The 24,820-nt window shown below is 44.1% G+C and overlaps 1 protein-coding gene across 1 annotated transcript in view; it reads right to left on the bottom strand.

Annotated features, from left to right (window-relative positions):
* Positions 1-15,341, bottom strand: part of LOC119171786 (homeobox protein engrailed-1-B) — an 84,484-nt gene extending 69,143 nt beyond the window's left edge. Inside the window, exon 1 of the mRNA XM_037422623.2 lies at positions 14,932-15,341. Coding sequence (XP_037278520.2) covers positions 14,932-15,310 — 379 coding nt within the window. The 5' untranslated portion in view covers positions 15,311-15,341. The remainder of the gene's footprint in view (positions 1-14,931) is intronic.
* Between the last annotated feature and the right edge of the window lie 9,479 nt (positions 15,342-24,820).

The raw sequence follows: 24,820 nt of genomic DNA, 5'->3' as shown, positions 1-24,820 counted from the left end.
AGTATAACCCCGCTGAACAAGATGGTAGAAAGGAGCGCGTTTGCTTTCGTCTTGCAAGACACGCATGGCTGATCCCACGCACGGCTCCCCCTGCGTACGAAAGTGGCATTTGAACGTTCGTATAGCCAGGATTGAAACGTTATGATTTGGGCGCACGTTAAAGAACCCCAGGTGGTCAAAATTTCCGGAGCCCTCCACTACGGCGTCTCTCATAATCATATGGTGGTTTTGGGACGTTAAACCGCACATACCAATCAATCAGGACTGAAACGTTATCAAAAGAGCAAGCTGTGAGCGCGAGCTCTTGATATTTAAATGTGTTTTTTTTGTATGACTACAAACTGATATGCCCCATACACGACGTAACTATCTTGCGTTCTCGTGAGTAATCGCAACATCGAGAAGACTTAATAGTAACACAAGAAGTACGATATAGAAACAAAAAAACCAGTCATGGATGATTACAGTAATGCATATCGTATATATGTATATGCCGATAGGAAGCAAAAGTGACGCGTGTAAACGCGAGAGTCTATTTACGTCTCGACAAGTCGGGGTCACGTGAACCGTGTAGAAACGTCACGTATGACGTCATAACGTGTTTGAGCTCATCCCTCGCGAAATAACGATGCTTCTAAAGCGTATACCGCCCTGCAGTATACCACAACATCAGGTATTGTTCAGTCTATATATGACTCATGCCGTATATATACTTTTGTTGTTTTCAGTTTTTGGCACTGTTTTTATGTGAATCATGCGACGACATTCGTGCAATCGATTCGTCCGTAATGGCACCCATTTACTTCATGGAAAGACTCGCGTAAAACTGGTGGTTAATATCAGGCAGAACAAGGGGGTTGTTTTGACTGTTTCATACGCATCCACTTATCAAATTTTGTTACGCGGCATGCCAAAACGGGATGTAGGCGCAAGCGAAGTGGCCTCTGCGCTGCTGTAAGGCAATTTCAAGTGCGCATCTCGTCTCTGCATCAAGAGTGTCCCAGCTATAGAAAAAGCAGACTCCCCGAGCTCAGGAACTGTTGACAACGCCAGCAGCCTTCGTATACAAGTGGCGGCTGTTTATATCCCCCCCTTCGTCGGTCGTAAACAGGCCGTTAGCGCGGCTTGTTGCGGGACGTGACCACTAAGCGGCTCGGACACTTCCCAGGAGGCGAGATTAGCCGATTCCGGGCGCCCCGTGTTCCCGCGTGCTTCCGCTCTTTTTGCTGCTTCAGCTCGACTGCCCGGGATTTCGGAGGAAAAATAGGAGGGATGGCATGCTGTGTCCCGCGGCGTTAACCACAAGTGGCCGCTAAAACGGCGCCGCGGCTGTTGTGTGCGTGCGCCTCCCGCTGCAGCAGTCAATGCGCGAGCGGACACAAAAAGGGAAGTCACCCACCGCCGACTGCGCCGCGCCGCGGCGGGGACCGCAGAACGACAACATCGTCTTAAAGGGGGTGCGCACGCCGAGAGGTGGTCTAGCTCTCACGCCCCCCCCCCCTTCCCCTCTTCGGGAGCCATAGGGTGCTCCTGTGTCGTTTCGGTGGGGGCGCCCATATATGGCATCCCATATAGCTCCCCATCACCCCTCTGGTCGCGCCGCCTGTGGGGGGTGACTGCGAAAGTGGGCTGTGTAATCGCTGTCGCGCAGCGTGTGTTGTTCGGAGCCCGCTGGTGCCAGCCAGTGCGCATGAACAAAGCGGGGCTATATAGCGCACGCAGCCGTTATTAATTCGCCGCTGGGGAGCGATGGACCGATGATCGTGAGAAGCAGAAGCCCATGCATGCGGTGTATATATGGCAAAGGCGCAAGTGAAAATTTGCTCTGGGAGGGGTCCCCTGTTAATGTGAGGAGGTGCGACAGAGGGAGATTAGACGCCTTCGGCTCGAACGTATACATCGCGATAAGCCACGTCCGGAACTGCGCGTCTAAGGTATTTTTCCCCCCGCGACAGGCTTTTCGTGGCGTATAAAGTCGGGCGGTGTCAATTAAACGATTAATAGTGTGTGAGATGAGCAGAGAAATCTCCCGGTCACGTGCCGTGGTAGGGTGTGCTGTATATATTGCAAACGGAGGCGATGTCGCGTGTATTTGTTCCCATAGACACCTCCCGGTTACAATACAGCAATGGACATCAGCAGGATTTTTTTTTTTCTTGGGGGTGCGAACCCACACTGCATCACGTTGGGAGAGGGCAAGAGCTAGTGCGTAGGCCCCTTTTGCATCACCCCGCTGACGTCCAGGGTATACAAAAGTATACCCGACGCTAGCTTCATATCGGATGTCCGAAGGCAGAAAACCATTATTATCGCGCAGGTATACGTGCTACGAAAATTGGACAAGCGCCACCGTCACTGCTCCACTGAAAAGGAACCAGTTGTTTGTGCCCGGTCGAAAATGTACGGGCCTCAAAACTGGACAGACCCCGCTGCTCAGCACTGGTAGGTGTCGCAAAACGGAGAATGTGGCAAGGATACGCGGGCTGCTCGAATGGCACCTCTAGATCGCTCACGGCCCCATCACGGTGGTCTCTAAGGTACTCGGCTGCTGACCCGCAGGTCGCGGGATCGAATCCCGGCGGCTGCATTTCCGATGGAGGCGGAAATGTTGTAGGCCCGTGTGCTCAGATTTGGGTGCACGTTAAAGAACCCCAGGTGGTCTGAATTTCCGGAGCCCTCTCATAACGGCGGCGTCTCTCATAATCATATGGTGGTTTTGGGACGTTGAACCTCACACATCAATCAATCGATCGCTCACGAAACACCAAGCGTATGCAGCAAGCCAGAAAAGACGACGCATACAGAGCCAAAAACAAACAACTCACGCTGTGGTGAAATGGAAAAGTTTGAAGGAGCGTATACGGTGCATTCAAAAGGACCTTTCGTGAAAATTCAGTGTCGCCTCTGTGTCGCATGCCACACATGTTCGTTGGTCGTCCGCCTTAATTCACAAACCAAATGGACGCTCAAGCCCGATAAACCCAGTGATAAGCCGCCATTCCCATGGTTCAGTGGTCATGGGGTGCAAGGGCAGCGATTTTTGCCATTTCTTTCCTTTATTTTTTTTTTCTGCTGGCATTGCAAAGCTTGTATACATATTTCGGTTTATCACTGTTTCGCTGTATATATAACCTAACCGAACCTAATTCATCGCGTCATATCGGTACAGCGCTTGAAGCCTGTGTGTGTGTTGCAATACGTTCTTTATTGTGGAACTTCTATGGCTCGTTCAAACTGCTTTGTATATTCCCTCTCCTTCTGTAATGCCCCAGTGACGCTACAAATGAGATGATTCCAACGAACATATCCGATATTCAAGTCGCAACGTCATACTGGCCTTTGTGGTGGTTGAAACCAGAAAGCAATATATCGAAAACTTATTAGCTAAGGGCAGAACAAGTGTTCTGCGTGTTTATATACATATTTATCTACAACGCAATGTGTTGCTGTGCATATATCTGCAGCTTTCATGTCTAATATTCAACTTTACTGTGTCAGCATGGACAACCACATGTACACGGAAGCGACAGACGGCTTGGTCCATTCGAGTAAAGAAAGTTTTCGTTAAACGCAGGAAAAAAGCAAAAAAAAAAAGTTTATGCAATTTTTTCACAGCGTCGCTATCGCGGCCTGTTTATTTTGGCTATTCACGAAAATCATTAGGCTTCAGATATACAACGACACAACTACACACACACGCGTGAAATGAAAGGCATAATAACTACACTTGTGACAGTATAACCATATATATAACCTGGAATACGCAGTGACTTATAGTCGAGGTATTTATAGGCGAAGCATTCTTATTCAAGCTTGCTCGATCGAACCATTCAAGCGCGAAATGGGAGAATCGAGAATGTGGCCCTATTTCTATGAGTTATACGTGTGCTGATGCATGACATGAGCGAAGAAAAAAAAAACGGGTGAGAAAGAGAAAAATTGCGCAATCGGACCGGATGGATATATCTGAGCGCGCTCCAGCTGGCATAGAACGCCACGAACACTCTGCTTATATTGGCGTTAACCGAAGTGAAGAAGACTGTTATGGCTGTTAGGAGACTCGATTATATTTCCCAGCCCAAATAACGCAAAAAAATAATCCGCAAGGATATACTTAAAAACTTGTATCATTGTCACGCCCTTTTCTTTGTGTCCCAACAGCCGTAGTTCTATGTTCTGCAATGGGCTATATGTAGTTCTTAAAGGATCTATATAGCTGGCAACTGAGAATATGGATGTGGGCAATATATATATATACATATATGTGTTATAACACAACGAAAGCGTCGTCAACAATGATACATATATTTATTTCCAGACATTTTCGGGAGGTATACTCCCTTCGGCAAAGGATGAGTTATATATATATATATATATATATATATATATATATATATATATATATATATGTGTGTGTATGTGTGTGTGTGTGTGTGTGTGTGTGTGTGTGTGTGCTATAGCATAAACATATATCAAAGGACTATATTATGGAAGATAACAATTTATATCAGCTATATAATCACAATTTTCGGACATCCTCTAAATTCATTAATGTGACCTGTGACCTGGACGAACTTGATTGATTGATTTGTGGGGTTTAACGTCCCAAAACCACTATATGATTATGAGAGACGCCGTAGTGGAGGGCTCCGGAAATTTAGACCACCTGGGGTTCTTTAACGTGCACCCAAATCTGAGCACACGGGCCTACAACATTTCCGCCTCCATCGGAAATGCACCTGGACGAACTTCCAAAATGAGAATATTTTCTGTTAAAAGCGTGCCTAATTTGGACCGAAAAATAATTAAGGAGCAGCACGTTATACAGGACATCAGTTTTTCTGACGACTAAGAAAATTGTTTCCTGCGCACCTGCGCATGTATGTTATCGTGTCAATTGTGTAAAGCTTGCACATGTGCCTATAGAAGTGCTTGTTTCGACGTTCTGTGGCCTCCGAACAGCGTTAACTGCGCAATATTTTTTTTTGCATCGTTACAGGTGTGTAATGGGCGTTTTCATGTCACATAGGTAACACCTTCACGTTTAATGGGTATAAGAGCGTGCCGCGGTAAAAATAAACGCCAATTTCTTGCTCACCACCTATAGTACATGTAAATGGTTAAAAAGATGCCGAGAGAATCGTAATGCGTATATTTTCTCAACTCCGTCGTGCTATTTTCGTATCAGATGTTTCTGCCCAGCAAATCGTCAGAATCTGTGCAAATATATTGTTAACTGTATACATTTACTCACCGTACACGCTATTAATCTCGATGTTAGGTATGCTAAAGGTTTCATATAGCCGTTTAAAGACGTGTGTTATTGTTATCCACGGGACAATGAAACCCATGGCACTGAAGATCTGAAGAGTGCCAAAGTCATTAGAATTGTATAAGTGCAAGGGGCAACTGAGTGAACGGTTGCTGTAGTGAAGCAGGAGTGCGTGCAGAGCTACAAAAATTAAGAAACACGGCTCTTCACAGACCGCATATAGGTCGAAAAAATCAATGTGGGACTCACTCAGACTTGCCAAAATTTTCTCAAACCGGACTCACTCGGACTCACACAAAAACTTCTTCGGCCTGACCGACTCGGACTCGAGCTCACCACAATATTATCCGCCCGTGTACTCGCGCTCAGAGTCAGACTCGAGGCTCGATCTTAGTCTGAGTGATTTGACTGATTGATAAGTGAGTTCACCAACATATATGCCGCAGCCATTGAAACCTGTACTGCCCTCGTGGCGCTTGCAGTCAACTGCGCTGCAGTTCTCCAAGTGCAAGTGAAAACAATATCGAAAACAGAGGTCCACTGATCACGTGTATCAACGTTGTGTAACGATTGGTCATATACAATCGCCTCGTCTGTGTAACATGGCGTATTTCGACGTATTCGCAACTCAAATGAACACGAGAGGGCGCTGCGGAGTTGCAGCGTGGCGGATTCACAGATGTCGCCGCGTCCGCTGTCGCTAACAAAAATAGAGAGTTTTAGTACTGCGGAATGGTGCTACGTATGCATCACGCAAGCGCCTTGCGTTACGTGGCGTCGTTTGCCACTAATCGGCTTTTAGTACGCCGTAGTACCCGCGTACGTAACGAGCGTGAAGCGTGTTGCATCATCTGGTAGATCAAAATCGAAGCACGTGTTGTTGACAGCCAATGTGAGCCAATCCAAGTGTTATAGCCAGATTGTGACCATATTTTAAGCCACAGAGCCGGTCGGTGCTTGCCTTGGATGCCGCCATTTTGCAAAACGAAGTCTCGCGCTGTCGCGAACTTGTTCGAGAGCGGCGCGATCACCTCATACGTACGCACGCACGGATCGCATGCGTGCGAACGTAGCGGCTGCGTACGTAACGCGATACGTGCGAGTCGCTGTCTGCGCATGCGCACTATGCAGAACGTGGCATCCTTACGTACGCAACGCCGCCACGTACGCAGCGTACGCAGTACTAAAACTCTCTAATATTGAGTTTTCTGCAGTGTGATTGGAGTTCGCGCTGCTTTGTAGAAAAGGAGCGGATTGTTGACGCGGAGCATCTTATTTTAGTCGGCACCAGTGGTCCCGCGAACGCGAGCGGCGTTCTTGAAGTGGTCGCGTCGTGTATGTGATGCACATGGCGCACCGCGTCTCTGCGAAATTCGTTTACATACTTCGGGCACCGCAGCGACATGTAGTCACTGGATACAATGGTCATTTATTAGGCTCGAGTTAACAATTTAACACTGGTGCCTAACCTGGAAAGAAGAAATCTGCTTGGCCGTTCGTTTTCTTTTCTTCACGGGTGGCACCTTCCTACCTTGCTCCTACCATATACGACTGGCGCTGGCACTGTTTGGACCTCTGTACGCAGCTTCCCTATATATTGCTGTATGAATTGCAGGAGTCGCGAATACACCATAGAGTATACTATATAGAGTATATAGTGACATATATTGACTATATAGTGACAAAGAGCGTAGATATACGCTCTTTGTCAAATCCGTGGGTTTTCTCCAATCGCAAGAAAAGAAGCGCTCGACTAGTTTCAGCATGATGGCGTGGGCGACTGCATGACATGTGTTGCGCAGTCGTGTGCAGTTCTCGTGGTCCGAAAAATACTGCTGAAACAGCCTTTGCGCGCCCTTGGGTGCGTTTACCGCTGTCATGTCTTTTTATAGAAAACATTGAGTGTGAGTTATGCTGAAAGAAACACACACACACACACACACACACACACACACACACACACATATATATATATATATATATATATATATATATATATATATATATATATATATATATATATATATATATATATATATATATATATATATATATATATATATATAGAAGAATAACTTCGGTTGCCGCAAGGTTATAAATATGAAAGTAGATGCGCTTTCACATAACAACTGTTTATTGTGCCGACGTTTGGTGAAAGCGCATGTACCTTCATATATATATATATATATATATATATATATATATATATATAAAGTGTATACCTAAGGGCGATCGAACAAGACAAAAATGCCAAGCAATTTATAGGGAAAGTTATTAGACCCAATTCTAATGTAAATGTAAATGTAAAGAAAGACAAGTGGGTGAAAAGATAACTTGCCGTGAGCAGGAACCGAACTAGTGACCTTCAATTAACGCGTTCGATGCTCTACCACCGAGTTACCACGGCGGCTATCCCCCCAGCCACTTAATGGGGTTTATATGTGAATTGAAACGTGGGAGAGTCAGTGAGCGCCACCTGTATCCATGGTGGCGAGTGTGGCACACACTTTTATTAGCCTGTTTGGCGTCACGTAGCACGTGAACTTATTACGAGCTGGCAGCTGACCAATATAATCCCTCGCATACAATGTAACGGCACCAAGTCTGGCAGTACAAAATTCTTGTTAAGGAATAAGGAAAAAAAGTGTATACCTAAGGGCTCGTTTTTCCGTGTGTGACACAATATTAATGAGATCTAACAGACAATAATGCCAAGGAATGTATATAGGGGAAGTTATTAGACCCAATCGTAATATAAATGATTATAAATGTTATATATATATATATATATATATATATATATATATATATATATATATATATATATATATATATATATATATATATATATATATATATATATATATATATATATATATATATATATATATATATATATATATATATATGAGCTCTGTCATTTCGTCACTTAATTCTCCCTTGCTTCCTGTGCTTAACCACAACCACTGTTGCATATGCAGACTGTAAATCACAAAAACGACATGTGCTTGCCGACAAAATATGCAGTTGGCGCAGAATATCCGTATACAGGGTAGAACACGGTCGGATAATTGCCGTGATCAGGAGTGCACTGTCACATGTGATATACAGCGAGTGGATAACTACTTAATCTGCTTCGTGTGTGATGAGATTTTCGGTGGTAAGTCGCAGCAATTAGCCTTTGCATGCGGTGAATAACTATTCGTTGAAGCTTAATGCAAAAAAAAAATGCGAGCAGCTTGCATGCAGTTGTGCGAAGCTCCTGCTTCCCTTCCGTCTCTCTCTTTCTCTCTCTCTCTCTCTCTCTCTGTGTGTGTTCGTCGTATCACCCATCAGGCGTATTACAGACAACACCGTAGAGCAGTGATTAGTGCTGTTTGAGCAACTTCCGTAGCACATACTCGTTCCCTGATGACAGTTTTCGGGCTGTTGAAATGTACACAGAATATCATGCCATCACACCGTATGTATGCTATAGCCTATAGGTCATATACAGCTGTTTCGTTTGTAATTCGCGACATGTGTTTTCGCCTTATAGCGAATATTTTTAGAATGAATTAGGAAATAGCAAACTAACTTCTAGTACCTTATGTTGTATATACGTTGGAATGTGGTACGTCGTGCAATAAATTTGGAACTATCCGTATCTGACAATTTCGCCATTATGTGCACAGTGGTCACACAGTAAAGGCATGTATACATATTCAATATCCCGATGAAGTCTATACTTAGATTTCATGTCAGCGATACACGTATATTGGAGGTGTGTTTATATCAATATTGTGTTGTCCTCTGTGTGATAAAGCTTTTGAGCAAATACGGATGATTTCTTTATACGAAATTACTTTTGTTGATCTCGCTGATAAGAAACATTGCCACATTTCTGGTGCCTTAAGTTGACGATGCATTAATACATGCATGCATTCTACGTTTATGCATGTGGAGCGTTTGTTGTTGATGTCAGGATAAAGTCGCATGAAATATTCGTGATTTCACAATTTATAACTTTATTTACAGGAAGACATCCTTTCTTTCTAATATTAATTGCAACTCTCTTGTACTTATACTCAATTCGTTTGAGCTATATAGGTAAATGTTATTACTGCCGTAAATGTATTTACTGCTTTATGTACTTCTAGACATGTTATTATTCCTCGTCAGTCTTAAAACAGGTGTTTAAGCACGCAATACGTATCTAGAAATGGCAGTTATTTTTTTAAAGCTTGCGAGAGATAAAAGTTCAATATCGACTCGGTGCTGGATGCTGCACTAAACTTCAAGTGAATCTGAATGTTTCCCACACTTTCGTCGATCGGGTCAACACCAACTTCTTTGTAAGTACGACAAAATGCTTATTTCAGCTTCGTATTGATATGTGCATATGAGAATAAGTGCTAAATTCTATACGATCATCAGTATCATAGTTGGTTGTCAAATAAGGCGCATGCATATGCTTGAAAGTGTCCTCTTTCTGACTTCGACAATGCAATTACAATGGCAAGCCACTTGTCCGTTGGCGATGAATTGTTTACAGACAACGTCTATATATATATATATATATATATATATATATATATATATATATATATATATATATATATATATATATATATATATATATATATATATATATATATATAGACGTTGTCTGTAAACAATATATATATATATATATATATATATATATATATATATATATATATATATATATATATATATATATATATATATATATATATATATATATATATATATATATATATATATATATAACCATATGATGTTGTAGCAGCTTTTTATTTTTTATTCTGATTCCAACCCGCACAACATATATATGCAGGGGCAGCGTTTGCGGCCATTTACCAGTAGTGAAATAAATAACTTCGACACGCATGTAACACAACATGTGATAATTAAATAAAGAAATCGTAATAAGACTTCTTTTTTTTTCAACTGTAATTACGTGCATGCGAGCGCGGCATTTCTGGCGTGCACGATCCTTCCTGCAACAAAAGAACAAGCTCTGCAAACAATGGGCCACCGCGAAGAGCGTTTAATTACGCGTTACGATCACTGATGAGCGATAATAACTGCAGTTGTGTTCATATAAATACATATATTGATGCGCGTGCTCGCTCATTTGTTGTCGCGCGAAGAGCGCAGCAGATGCACACAACTGTCGAACGCATGCACGACGTCTGTTCGCTATATAAGAAAACGGCCTCGCTTTGTTTCTATACGTGCATTCTCTATAGGCGCCCATAAAAAGCAAGCAAAAGGGGGAAATTACAGCCCCTTTAGAAGCTGGCACGCAACGCTCCGCGCCACTGTTTGCTGTAGGCGAATCCACTCAATCGATTCATAACCGGTGCTCGGCCGTGTGTGTTAACTCACACGGCAGTCGTCAAATACGCGCCGGAGGACGAGTCTGTTTGCGTTTCCCCGTCGCCTAGCTATAGCTGTGCACGTCAGCTCCGGCATGCAGATGGATTTAAGGCGCGCGGGAAAAACTCTTTTCGAGTGTGTGCAAATCAGAGAGGCCGCTTTGTGTACACACATGAAGGCGAGCGCTGCATGCAGTGTATACAATCAACGCGTTCACACACGCACGTATACCATCGTCACATCGGCTATGATTACGCACGTACGGACGCACGGACGCACACACACGCACACACACACGCACACACACACACACACACACGCTGCCTCATTAAATGTATACTGTTTGAGCATCGCTTTATAGCTATATAGCGCTTGTCGCGGAGGATAAATGAGTTGTGCCGGGGATATAACGATGGGCAGCAAATCTCTACACACATGTCTACACGTTATTGTATCAATGATGGCCGCGGCTGAATTTGTCGTATATATACTTGCACTCTCACGGCCATTAATTGGAGTGAAGCACGAATGAGTGCGTGCACGCCTTGTATCGCTGCAGCTTGCTCCTTGCACCATTATGTACGTTCTGAATATACATGTTGAGAACGACTGCTGCAACACAGCGCGAACATGGATATATATATATATATATATATATATATATATATATATATATATATATATATATATATATATATATATATATGTGCCCTGACGAAGGCCGGTCCCCGGCCGTAACGTTGTCAATAAAGCATCGTTTTTCGTTTGCTCGTTCGCTTCTTCTGGTGACTTATATATATATATATATATATATATATATATATATATATATATATATATATATAAGTTATCAGAGGAATGTAACGAGTTTTTTCAATAAAATCGTAGTGCATGTATTATATATATATAAACGAACTTCGATTACGCATACGTGCCCTGTTTGTTATTATTCGTTAGGGGTATTGCTGATCTCCTTTATGTTTGCTTGTATACTACACGTTAGTGACGTCGTATGTTTATAGTTTTTCTTATATTATTTCACTCTTTTTTGCAGTTAGTAATGTCGCATTAACGTATGACGAAATATTCGATACCCCATACATCTGCCAACTTATCCCTATATAGCTCTGCGCCATGTTAGCGATACATATATAGGCTATATATGCCATATAATACACAGTACATATGTGCCATCTAACAAGAAGCGCGGTTGTCAGCTGATCGTTCAAGTGCAAAAACAACTAGCAGATATATATTTATGTAGACGCTCAGTCGTGCCATGACATGCATGGGAATGTTTGCTGACGAATTTTTTCCTCGTTTGTTTCAACATATCTGCACTGCAGAGATAAATTTCGGCAGCTGAACGTGCCCTGTGTGCCAGCCCTTGGCCGTATACGTCTGTGACATCGTACATGTGTACGGAACAAGTTTCAATCAGATCAACTATCACCACCGGATCAATTGATAGCATCATCTAACTGCCAACTTCCATAAATTTGAGCACAAATGCGTACTTGCAAGCTCTTTTGTGTACCTAAATAACATGGCTAAATTGCAACCATGCAGTTGCCGCTGAGCAGCATCTGTCATAAATCGTGCATCACAAGCAGCATCATAAGTCATAAATCGCTTAATATTGCTTATATACCTCGCATAATTTTTTATCTTCCTTAATTTTTAGGTGATGTTATGGCCGCTGTCGTTTCGACAGTACGTTGTCTTGAGCTATATATGCGTCCGAATGTGCGTCACCATACATTGAAAAATAAATAAATATATAGAAAAAGTTGTGCTTTTGTATTCGAGCTATCTTTCCCCCAAACAATAACAGCTGCAGCTGTGTCGGTTGCGTTTGCTTTCTTGAAAAATCTCTATACGCATGCGCTTGCGATGCATTTTCTTGCAGGAATGCGATGTCGTACACTTATAACGCACATGCGATTTGTGATATGCTCTATACACAACGAAAAAAAATTATATGAGGATATCGATCAGTGCTCAATCTGAAACGAAATTCGCCAAGAGGGTGCAAGCGTTGTTTGTAAAATTTAAATTGTGGATATTGAGTGCAGTGAGTCAAGACGGCGTTATTTATTTGCTATTTTACGTGGTCTTCTCAACTCGATGTCAAGAAAAGCCTTATTTGACTCTCGCGGTCCTCATGATTGCACAATCCTCATTGTGACAAACTGAAACAATTGACTATACCGTTTACACATCAGTACAGCTGAACTTGCAGTGCACCATCCACTTATCCACTTCGTCGAAGGTGTTGTCTTGATGTGCGGTGTGCTAAGCGCTTGCACACACCAAATAGATCGGCGCAGACACGATGTGTAAATTACAATATTGAAAATTTCGGCTTGTTGGTGTAGCATTATGAAACGAACAGCCCACTTGAAGGACCAGGACGCGTACCTACATAATGTCAAGGTTGTGTAAGCCAATCTTCCATATAGCGGACATATATAGTAAGCACATATAAGGACAAACTTACGTGAGAAGCTGGAGTGAATCGGAGGTTATATAGGGGATCAATGTGTTTCTTCGGCGTCTATAATGTTATCCAATAAATAGTCACAATTCTTGTCGTGATCAATTCTTCCAAGGTGGTGGTATAGCCTGCATGTGCTTTTTGGCAATGAAGTCGCTGACCCTGTTTCTATAGATGTGTAAGAAAATTATTCTAATAAATTATTTCAAGTCAGCGCTGTCGTTTGTTCTCTTTTCTGTATGCTGCAGTGTATCGCGGTAGTTTACGACGCACTGTCCGATTCACAACGCTTTAGAGACACGTGTTGATGGTTTGTTCCGCGAAGAGTATACTTTCCTGCAGTGGCTGGGTCAGACCATGCAAGCTCAATCTTCTCGGGAGCACGTTTAAGCCTGATTACCGCGGCAAACTGGCTGACTTGCATGTACGTGCGATAAGATAAGCCCGCTCAGGGAAATTGCTAGCGAGAGTGGTCCCGACCAGACTCTTTCCCAGCAGTTGTGGTCGGTGCCGTGCACGTTTTTATCGCGAAGCTCCGTGGAAGGCAGGAATTTCTGTCTAGTCGGATTTTCGCCGACGACGGAACATTTTCGTCCGCACGAAAAGTGTGCCTTTATTTTTTTTATTTAATAATACTGTCAACCCTCACTTGAGGGTCATAACAGTCCTTGCATGGTATAGCGTGTATACCCTTGCGGAGTGGTGCAAGCTATATATATATATATATATATATATATAAGCGAATGCCTTTGAAAGCTCTCTGCTGTTGTTACGCACGCATCAAGGCATCAGGTTATTTATCCGGAGAATGTCGTCAGTGTGACAAAACTGGTTTGCGATATATAAGACGCTTTAGATACGTCGACTTGGGCATCCTGAGAGGTTATACAAGGTTTCGAACTTCAACAGCTGCAAGCGTGGACGGTGTATGGATTCACCGTTGATATTGGTGTTCTGTGATGCTTATAATTCCATATATTGATTTTGCTCTTTCGACGCCTTCTGTTGAGAAATAGCCGAAATATTATAGTGCATCCAACAGAGAACAAATGCGTATAATGCACGTCTGTTACGGGTTGTGTTCAGGTTCACGGAATTCTGATGCACAAGCTGCAAGAAAAACCGCCCTCATATATGGACCTGTTAGTTGTGAAGCTATACTTAACATAGAGTACACTTGAGAAATTTCGTTGTCTATGTTATTACGATTTGACATTCTGAAAAAATTTTCACCACTGTTTTGGTTTCGTTCAAATAGCAAGCACCCATGTTCAGGTCCCGCGTATGTAAACATGTGCCACAGACCATATAGGCCATGGCGCTCACCAAGCTTGTAATCGTTTAAGTGGTTTGAACTTCCCGCAGTTTACAGAGGAGGTGGAGGTCAGTAAGCTGTGTTCATTACATATATAGCACCTTCCAATTCCGCGTCACACCTTCCGAATTAGAACAAATGGGACATGTCACTGTCTCGTCCTCTCACGTCCATGGAAATGTGCACTCCTGCACTATTTGCCATGGATACCGCATACCTGAATTATGTACTACTGCGTCTTCCAAATCATATCGCACTCTGCAAACGGTGTGCAGGCGAGTTTCACTTCCTCACAGGCGAAGAAGACGTAACCTCCGTCTGCTGAAGACGACTTGTAGCTAATTTAATAGCTGACGAGAAGCTGACAATCGTGTGTTCTCCGCCATGTGCGTCCAGCACTTTGCCGGAAAACGGCGCCTTCACGCGTATCCCGTCCCCGCAAAGTTCAGAACGTCCGCTCACCTGAAGACGGTCGGTCCGAGTATCGCGTGCAGTAGACCCATGCGGGCCACAGCAGACCCTGTTGGTTCGGCTGCGGAGGTGTCGTGGCACGCTCACTGATGGTGCGGTCTTCCTTGCGAGGTTGCGGCGATCCCTTGGCAACGGCGGCGGTGGTTGTAACAGTGCGGCCGCCGGTCGGCCCAAACTCGGACGACAGGATCCGCTCGATGGAGAACTTGAGAGGCGGCGTTGATGCCGGTGCCGGCTGGGCGGCCGGTTGCTGCTGGGGCGCCCCGTCCGCAGTCACCTTTAGCCTTCGCTCGGAGGAAGCCGGCGAGCCCGGGCGGCCGGGGCTCGGCGCCCGCTGCTTCTCCAAGTCCAGCGCCATGGGCGCGCGCATCCAGACACGCCGCTGCACGTACAGCAGCCGCGCTCGGCCGCCACTGTGCCCGGCAAGCCGGCTACGCATGCCGCGACCGCCCTCGGTCACGCCCACCACTCGATGCCCCGCCCTCCAAACACACGTCTGTTTCTCTCTCTCTTTTTCCTTTTTTTTTCCCTCTGGCTTACCTGTTCTAGCGCGCCCTCTCTCCACCTCTCCTTTTCTCTGCGCAAATTGTTTCCCAAGCACGCCATCGCTGCTGCTCCGAAGGCGCTATCTTGATTTTTTTTTCCCGCGGCAGAACCACAATACTAATGAACCCGCCCACCGCACCGGAAGCCTCGCCCCCTCGGGTGGGTGGCTCCGCCCACTTGCGGGTGGGTATGGCGGCGAGAGAGGCGCCCTTTCCGTCGCTCCGTGATTCGCGGTTCCCCCCTCGAGGCGTCCCAGTGCAACACGCTCCGATCGTCGGGACCCTGGCGGAGATAATAATAGAGACCTTGCGGATTGATCACGCCGTTGACACAGGCTCGACATTCCTCGCTCACTTTGGCGCCACGAGGCAATGCGCGAAGAAGCGGCTGCTTTCATTTCAGAGCCGCACAAGCGTTGCTCCGAGAGCACAACGCCACCTCGTTGCGTCACCCGTGAATAAAGGGGGCCCCTCTTGGCGTTGTCCCCTCTTGGCGATGTGCACACCCACCCTTCTGTGCGGAGCAGAAATCTTGCCATAACCACAGCTCGTCCGTCATGTTCAGACCCTAACGCGGCACTGGTTTGCGGAGAACCAGAGGTGTTTATTTTCTCGTTTCGGCGAGAACGTGACCACTCTTTCCCCACCCCTTTGTTTCTCGGCAAATGTTCCTATATAACGTGATGCATTCGAAACAAGCGTTTCCAGTGGAAGATGTGCGCCAGTTCTGCCTGCCTGTTCGTGCTTCCCTGAGCATAAAAGGCCCACATGTTTCATCCCATACGTAGATTGACATACGTATGCCGCAGGTCTTCGCCATCTGTTTGTGCATAAGTTATACGCATCAATCCAACTTCCATAGGCTTCCAACTTCCATGAAAGGAATGGAAAGGGGGTACAAGGCGCGCTATCTGGGGTATACATGTGCCTAGTTATCGCATTTTCAAACGAATTTATGTCCCATGTGGTTAGATGAGCGTGCAATAGGTGGCTTAGATTCATTGCGACTGTTTGGTTACATGAACAAGCTCAGAATAGTCAGACACAAACAAGCGAGAACGGCAACCATTCTTTATATACACAAAATAAGTTTATTTTGAATGGGGGGAAGTAGAAGAGGGGCAATGTTAACAAAATGCAACTGCCGTTCAGAAGCGATATTTCAAAATTCAAAACAGGTATATATGCGTATAGAGAAGGCGAACTCGCCCATATATGTCACAGTTTTTTTTTCTTGGTAAAAAAAAAAAACTTCGCCAATCTCCCTAATTTTCTTTTTTCTTTAGTATAGAAGGATTCACTAAGCTAAAATTTCAGGATTTTTTCCCTCCCATATATAATGTCAGCCTCCCAAATAGTGATTTTTTTTTTTGAAACCACGAAATGGCAAGTGTTTTTTCGAGACAAACTGATCAAACTGCGGGCTATCCATGCTGTTTCTATAGGCTGTTTGCTAGGCTCAAACGTTGCACAAAAAAACAAAAACAAAAAACGGAAGATGTTTCACTCATGCATGATGTGGAAATAAAAAAAAGCAACAGAAACTTGCACTTGTTATTTGTGCATGCGATACTCAGAGGGCAAAAAGAAGTATACATGAAAAACATTTAAGGTTTATAGGCGAATGTTTATTGACCCATTCATTCTAAAGTCCTTTTTTTTCTTCTTAAGCGGGAACGATAACACGTACTGTTCTATAAGATTGATTAGGAAAACGAAAATGGAGCGAACTGTTTTGAAAAAAAAAAAGGGGTGTACAACGTATTGTCGACGTAACATGATTTACTTATAACTTCACTTTCATACAACAGGCACTCTGGGAGCTGCTTGGATATGCATCTGATCCCATGCACGGCTGCATGTATATATGCACGGGCTCACATTCAGCCACGCTTATATGGCTGCATCTGAGCATGGCGACCTCATGCATGATCATGTCTTAATGGGCTAACATGCAGCCGTGCTTGGGCTCATGTTCATGCATGGCTGCGGGAACCGTTTATATACACGTCAGTTGTGGAGCACGTATGCTAGCTGCAAAGAAGTGCCGCATTTCGGAATTCCCGCTATTTGAATCTCGACTCAAGAAACCATGGATATTAAGTGCGGAGCACTTATAGGGGGGCGGAGCTGTTGTGTGCTTTATTCTGTCGTCGTCGCTTGGCGCAACACTCCATGTGTACGATATTGAATTTGTGGTTTGTTGGTTCCTCAACATCTTGCCGCAACCCAGGGATAGGCCGTGAATCGTGTTCGCGCCGAGATATCTTCTTATTGTTCTTTCAGGGTCTTGATAATGATATCATCAGCAATAAATAAATAAATAAACAAATAAACAAATAAACAAACAAATAAATAAATAATAAGATTGAATTGTGTCATCATGAACTTCTTCCAGCTTGAGAAAATAATTACATTGCAGCAACTGGGGTGACTGCAATATATGGTCGCCTATAAGTCTTCTGCTGTGGTGCTCGAGTACGATCAAAGCGCATGGACGGGGTCGATTATGTAAAGTTCAAATGGTATTTGAAGTGACTATGTTCTAGTAAATAATAATAATAATAATAATAATAATAATAATAATAATAATAATAATAATAATAATAATAATAATAATAATAATAATAATAATAATAATAATAATAATAATAATAATAATAATAATAATTTAAGGGGTCCACAACCCCAACACGATTATGAAAGACGCTGTAATAGAGGGCTCTGAAAATTTCTAGTACACGTGGGTTTTTTTAAGTGCACCAATGTATATACATTTAGGTATACTCGGCCACCTCAAGCATTTTCGCCTCCACCGAAAATGCAGTCGCCGCGGCCGGGATTCGATCTCGTGACCTGCTGTTCAGCAGCCGAGCACATAACCACTATAGACAAACATGCATGTCGGGATATAGTTGATGTATTTATATATATGGTATACAGTGCACGTATGAAATGCATGAGCTGTGTGCACTCGATTAACCTATCTGTTATGAGTCATATTTATAATACCGGCCCTACGTGCCCCTTCGCGACCCATTTTTATTATTTTGTAACATCTCCTACAACATACTGTGTAATCATCTAGGGAAATCTAATAAAACTAGACAACTGTATTAATTCGCTTGTTAGTTTTATTACATGCAGATAATTTCAAAAGGTAGCCTGCGTGGGTTCTGCGTGTGTCGATGTCCATGTAGACAGCGAAGAATTTACTGAGCGCGCCGAGGAAGCCAGACAGCTTGCGCGCGTGCGCATCTGCCATCAACAGCATCAAGATGCTCAATGGTACGACCTCTGACACAAGTTTATTAGCTACGCACCAGGCGACAAGGTCTGGGTCTGGATTCCGATACGTCGACGTGGACTGTCTGAAAAACTGCTAAGACGGTACTTTGGCCCATACAGCGTCATGGGACGCTTGAACGACGTGAACTACGAAGTTGTTCCCGACACTCACTGTAGTTCTATAAGCGCCAAAAGCATTTACCCGAAGTTGTGCGCGTCGTCCGTAAGAAACCGTATTTATCGAGTTAATTATATAGCTCCCGGTTACCGTGTTGGCGGAACCACTTCATACGCCTGGTAGAGCACCTAAGTTGCGCATCGGGACGATGCTTCTTTTGGAGGGAGGCAAATGTCACGTGCTTGCCCAAGAAAGACGATGACAGTTGTGCATGTGCCACGAAGGACTATACGAAATGGACGAAGAAGAAGAACTCGCTTGCGCGTTCGATTAAAGAGACCGACCATCAAACGATTTTCTTGCTAAATTACTCTCTCACTATTTTTCTTCTTTTTTTTCTGCAAACTTGACATCGGTATTTCAAATCAAAATTAAGTTACAAAACATTTGTAGGAATGACGCAATGCTGAAAGTTTAGGGCAAATTCACCTTATAATCGGCCAATCACCTTCTTTGGGTATGAGCCATTTGCACAGGGAAACAACAACAACAACAACAACGACCATGTGGGTATGAGCCAAGATCTCCTAGGCGACAAGACAAGACAAGACCGACCTGCTTCTGCTGTCCCAATCTCTGCGGCAAGACCTCTGCTTTGACGTCGTGACAGTATGTATGAGTTTGCGGGATGTGCATATGTACATGTGTTGCTGATCTCCAGACAAGGAGGAGCCGGACACCGCTTCAAGTGTTGGTGCATGGAGTGTTTTCCCGTGCAATTTAAGGTCTGCATGATTGCGTGAGTGAACGAGAGCATTATAAGCCGTTGGCGTTGAAAAATAAGGGGAAAAGGGAATCACGTTCCAGAAGTTCCGTGTCAGAGTTGTCGGTGAGCGAAAAAAAAATTACGAACGATGCAAAGAACAAAAGTCAAGGTGTGAGTTTTCGAGCACGATTTGAACTCGAAGATGACAGTCAGAAGTACCACCAAGAAGGAGGAGGAGGAAGGGAAGAAATGAAAGGCAGGGAGGTCAACCAGACGCACGTTCGGTTTGCTACCCTGCACTGGGGGAAGGGGTGAGGGGATTAAAGGAGAATCCCCTCAAAGAGCGCAGCTAAGCCGCGTCCATGCACCTTATAGTTAACATTGTAGTCTTCACTGCAACGCGTCTTGCATCGCAGCTAAGCCGCGTCCATGCACCTTTTCCCGTAGTTTACATTGTAGTCTTCACTGCAAAGCGTCTTGTATCGCAGCGAAGACGCCACGTGGAACAAGCAAAAGACAGTCATTTTATGATAAATCGTGTTCGTCTAAGTTTCGTAAATTGTCTTGCTTAAACGTTAAGCTACGTTAAACGCGATTTGATGCTCTTTTATGAACATTACTGAGGCAGAGAACATATTCATAACATACGTCAGGTTTGTCTTATGTGTTGTGGTATAGTATGCCTACCCGACGCTTTTGTTTTATTTTTGATAATGAAAACACTCATCTGCTTCGCAAAACGCGAAAATTGACTGATGTCGCTGACCGTTGTTCCTCGGAGTCGTGTCAACGCGAGGGAAAAAAAAATCGTCATCGCGTGACGACTTCACCGTATACGACGTCATTATGACGTCGCAGCCAAAATTATCCTTATACAAAGCTCCGTTTGTATGACGTGGGCCGCAGCCAAAATTTTGGCGTCACTATGACGTCACACACGACATCGTCGCTTTGACAAAAGTGGTGGGCTGATCACGAAGGCAATGCAAAAGAAAGTGATGTGCCGTCATCACACGACATTGCCGCTTTGTAGTGGGCTGATCACGAAGGCAATGCAAAAGCGAGTGAGTGACGTCATCGCATGACGTCATCGCTTTGACAAAGGTGGTGGACTGATCACCAAGGCAATGCAAAAGCGAGTGCGGAGCAATGCCTTTGATCTTGGAGGCAGTATACAAAGGCGTATATATAGGAGCAGAAAGATTGCACACGACGGTGCACGGGGGAAGATGAATACATCGAGCGCTAGAAAATGAAAGTGGCTTGCGCAACTGAGTCATCGCTGACGAATGAGTGAGGTACCATGCGAGTATTTCTTTTTACGGAGTGGTAGTGACTACAATTTATCGTGCTCAGAAAAAAATAAATTGTGAACAACTTGATATCTTCAAAGAAGTTAAGCAGATGCTTTGATAGGTCCATAAGATGTTGAAAACCACAATAACCTATAGAAGAAAGAAACTTGCGAGTTTGTAGGTGCAACGTACTTTTATCTTTCGATAACAAAAACGTAAGGAAGCCATTACACCCCGAGTATGTGAAATGCCAGCGAAACTTTCGCACAGGACACAGACTTTGTTGCAACTCCCGGCGAAGAAGCATGTTGCGGCATTCATGCACGCGCTGCACGATGCCTCGAGACCCGTTCGGCTTTGCCCAAGCAGGTCAGGAATGAGTTTTCTATATATTTGCATTAAAGCCTTTTAAGTAATCTGCCTAAGGTGTAGTCAGAAACCCGCTGGGAGTCATCGAACGATGGCATCCACAGCAACCGAAGACGTTTAATTGTCTCTTCAGAGTTTGCACGAATTTCGGAGCCGATTACGCGATCTGCAGTCCCGCAAGTCGCGGCGTCGGCGTTTGCGAAGAAGAGGAAAATGCTAGGGAACCGTGTATATAGTTGCACGTTAAAGAACCCCATGTGGTCGAAATTCCGGAGCTCTCCACATACGGCGCCTCTCATAATGATATCGCAGTTCTTGGACGTTCAACGCTAACAATAAAAATAACGCAACCTGCATCTACACCCGAAATGTCTGTCCAGAAAGTATCTTCAATGTATCGCATGCTCTTTGAAAGTTTTCCGTTTCAGTAGCGTAAGTGCGCCTTTTTTTTTTTCCTGAAGCATGCGGTTGTCGTTTCGTGAGCCTAAGTTCATTCGCGTTTTCCGCCCGTGTGTTAATTTCCTTCTTCATTTTTGGTGGACCAGTGGTGATGAGTGGGCTGTGATGAGTGGTGATGAGTGGTGATGAGTGGACCAGTGGTGATGAGTGGGCTTTGTGTGACACACGGTGGTTTCCGCACGCACGCAGACGCAGCCTGTGTATAGCCTCACACAGTTATGCTCTTATATAGAATTCACAAAAATTCCGCCCCGATTCCATGAGCCTCTGAATGTGCATGTATACAGCGAAGGCGATTCACGTGCACCACCGTGCACCTCAACCGATGTTGAACGACCAGAGCCACAGCTGATGATGTAACGATGTTATTAGTAATATGTACAGTTCGCTTTTGTGTGACTGCCTGATTTTGTGACGTCTTGTTTTAAACATTCAACTGCGTTAAGACCGGTTACAATTGACTCCTCCAGCAGCTTCCCCATTTTGCCGCACTTTCCCCTCACGAATGCGAATCCCTCAAAGAGCAGTCAGAAGGACTATTATCATCTACTTCAGTGCCTTGAAACCCTTCCGCACGTAATCAATCTCACAACTCACTAGAGGCAGCGCCAGCATTGGGCTTGGCTTTCACAATTGAAGAACTGAACACTGACATCAGTGAATCAAACAGTCACACATCACTCGGCCACGACGAAATAAGCCATGAAGCCATTGCAAAGTAACGCCACGCCTCCCGCATATATGACTCTAAAATATTATAATTCTTCATCGCTGTCTAGCGAAGTTCTTGCGGAATGAAAGCTTGCTAAAATATAGTGCCCATTTTGAAAGCTGCGGGTATAAGCAGGCAATAATCTATATACGCCTTTGTCTGGCCCGTCGACCTGCTGAGTTGCGTTGGCAAGCTTATATGGAGCGGATAGTTCACAAACTATACTGACGTGGTTCCTAGAAAGCCACGACAAAATTTTCCCGAGAAATTAACGGGTTCCGCCAAGGCCGATCAGCTGTCGATAATGAAATTATACCTCGTTTCTTCGCTCAAAGAGGACCTCTTTGCTGGACGCATCCCAATACTGCAATAACTGCGGCTACATCGAAACTGTATACGTATACAGAACATATTTTGTCTGAGTGCCGAGCGTGTATGCCGATGAGCTCTATATGAACATTGCATATATGTGCTAACTCGAAGTACTTTATCAACAAACTGTGTCTATAGTGCCCTTTTTCCTGCATGCTTCACGCAACTGAGACATGCGATGAAACTTTTATTCACATATTTAGACAATATCGGTCAGCTCGACAAAGTGCAGTGGCACCTTGCAAACTCGTAATAAGTCACTCTGTCAGCACACGTGCCCGCCCAAGAGACTAAAAAACTTTTTGTATACTTAAATTTTTTTCCTTTCCGTTTTGGCATTTATTATTATTTTTCTCTCTCCTGTCTTTCAGTCCCCAATCCCCTTCTCCGCGCAGAGTATACAGAAAGTCAAAGATCTACATATGCCGGCTAAATTCTCTGCCTTTTCATAAAGTTCATCTCTCTTTACGGTATATGTATTTCTCTCGTTTAGACCACCAAAATATGTTCTCATAAAATTTTCAATACCTCTGCAGCTGTTCGTGGATTGCTATATACATACCGCAAAAATTAACATTCCGTCACTTGTGGAGCATATATGTACTTAATTGCATCGCCAGGGCATGCGCTGTGTACATCGATATAGTGGTATGCACCGGGGGAGGGAGGGGGGGGGAAAGAAATTTTGACTATATAGGCTCCTTGTGCTTCTGCCCCGAGGTCCAACCACGTACGCTACCAGGAGTTCTTCCCATGTGTTGGGCGCTCACATTTTGAGCATATTTTTTCCATGGATATGGAAAGTGACAGGCCCATGGCTATCTCGCGAGTTTTTATGCTGAGATTGTTTATTTTGATCCGTTGACTGCTCTTTGTGTCCACGTGTGTGACTAGCGATTGCATCATTTTCGTGCAGTGTTCTGCTTTGATACTCATCTCTGCTCGTTAATGTTTTGATCAGGTGACTTGATGTTGCACTGTTTTTTTTTAACCTTTTTGAACTCCGCTTCCCGGCCCCGTCCTATTGAATCAGGAGTCCGAGAACGTGAAGTGTCGAAAGTTGTGTAAATAGAAAGTTTTCTAAATAAATAAATAAATAAATAAATAAATAAATAAATCTCAATCACATGATATATATGCACATATGCATAGGCGTATGCATAATAGTGGGGGGCAAGTAGCCCGCCCCCCTCTTTAACCAAGAGGGGAATGTAAATTATACCACATACTGCTACTCTGTCGGAGGTTTCTTCAAGATGAAGGGTAATTTCCACACAGGATTTTGAGGATAATGACTGCAGAAGGCACCTGATGTTGCATAAATGCTAATTTATAATAATTACCACTGTAAATGAAGGTAAAAGCCGCGTCATTGTGAGGAGCATTTCGTAACATCGTTTTCACTCTTTCATCCATTGCAAAGCATGTTGTCTTTTGGACTCCACCAATGGCTGGGGAGAAAGAGTGGGCTGCGCTATATACGCCTATGCACATTTTGTCGTGTTGGATGTTGTTGGCTTAGGCTTGTACACATTCATGTTGCTGCGAATACAGCGCCAAGGTGAGAGTTTTATGTTGTTTGTCCTCCTGCTTCCCCCGTACAACACGTCATATACTTGCCACTGCAAGTCGATAAGCAACTTATTTAGAAATGTTGCCTCAGCGCAAGACCGTTGTTGGTGTGTGTAGACGTCCTGTTCCCTTTTAAACTATACGTCATCGCATCCCCGTAAGAGATATATAGCCTGACGCTGCTTCGTCTGATGCCGCTATAGTAATAAAAATATTGTATAGAAGAGGAATAGCACGTGATAGATATAAGCGCCCGCATAACATTTCGGTTACGTTGCATGCACACAGTATGCCACCGTCTCATGGTATATATACGTCTATATATAGGCGATTATCGCCGATGCATCACATTGGCCTGCCACTGTCCCCGACATGACACACGGC

This window comes from Rhipicephalus microplus, chromosome 4 (assembly GCF_043290135.1).
Source record: "Rhipicephalus microplus isolate Deutch F79 chromosome 4, USDA_Rmic, whole genome shotgun sequence".
NCBI lineage: Eukaryota > Metazoa > Arthropoda > Arachnida > Ixodida > Ixodidae > Rhipicephalus > Rhipicephalus microplus.
The sequence above is the reverse complement of the archived record's forward strand: the minus strand, read 5'-3'. Positions and strand labels throughout refer to the sequence as shown.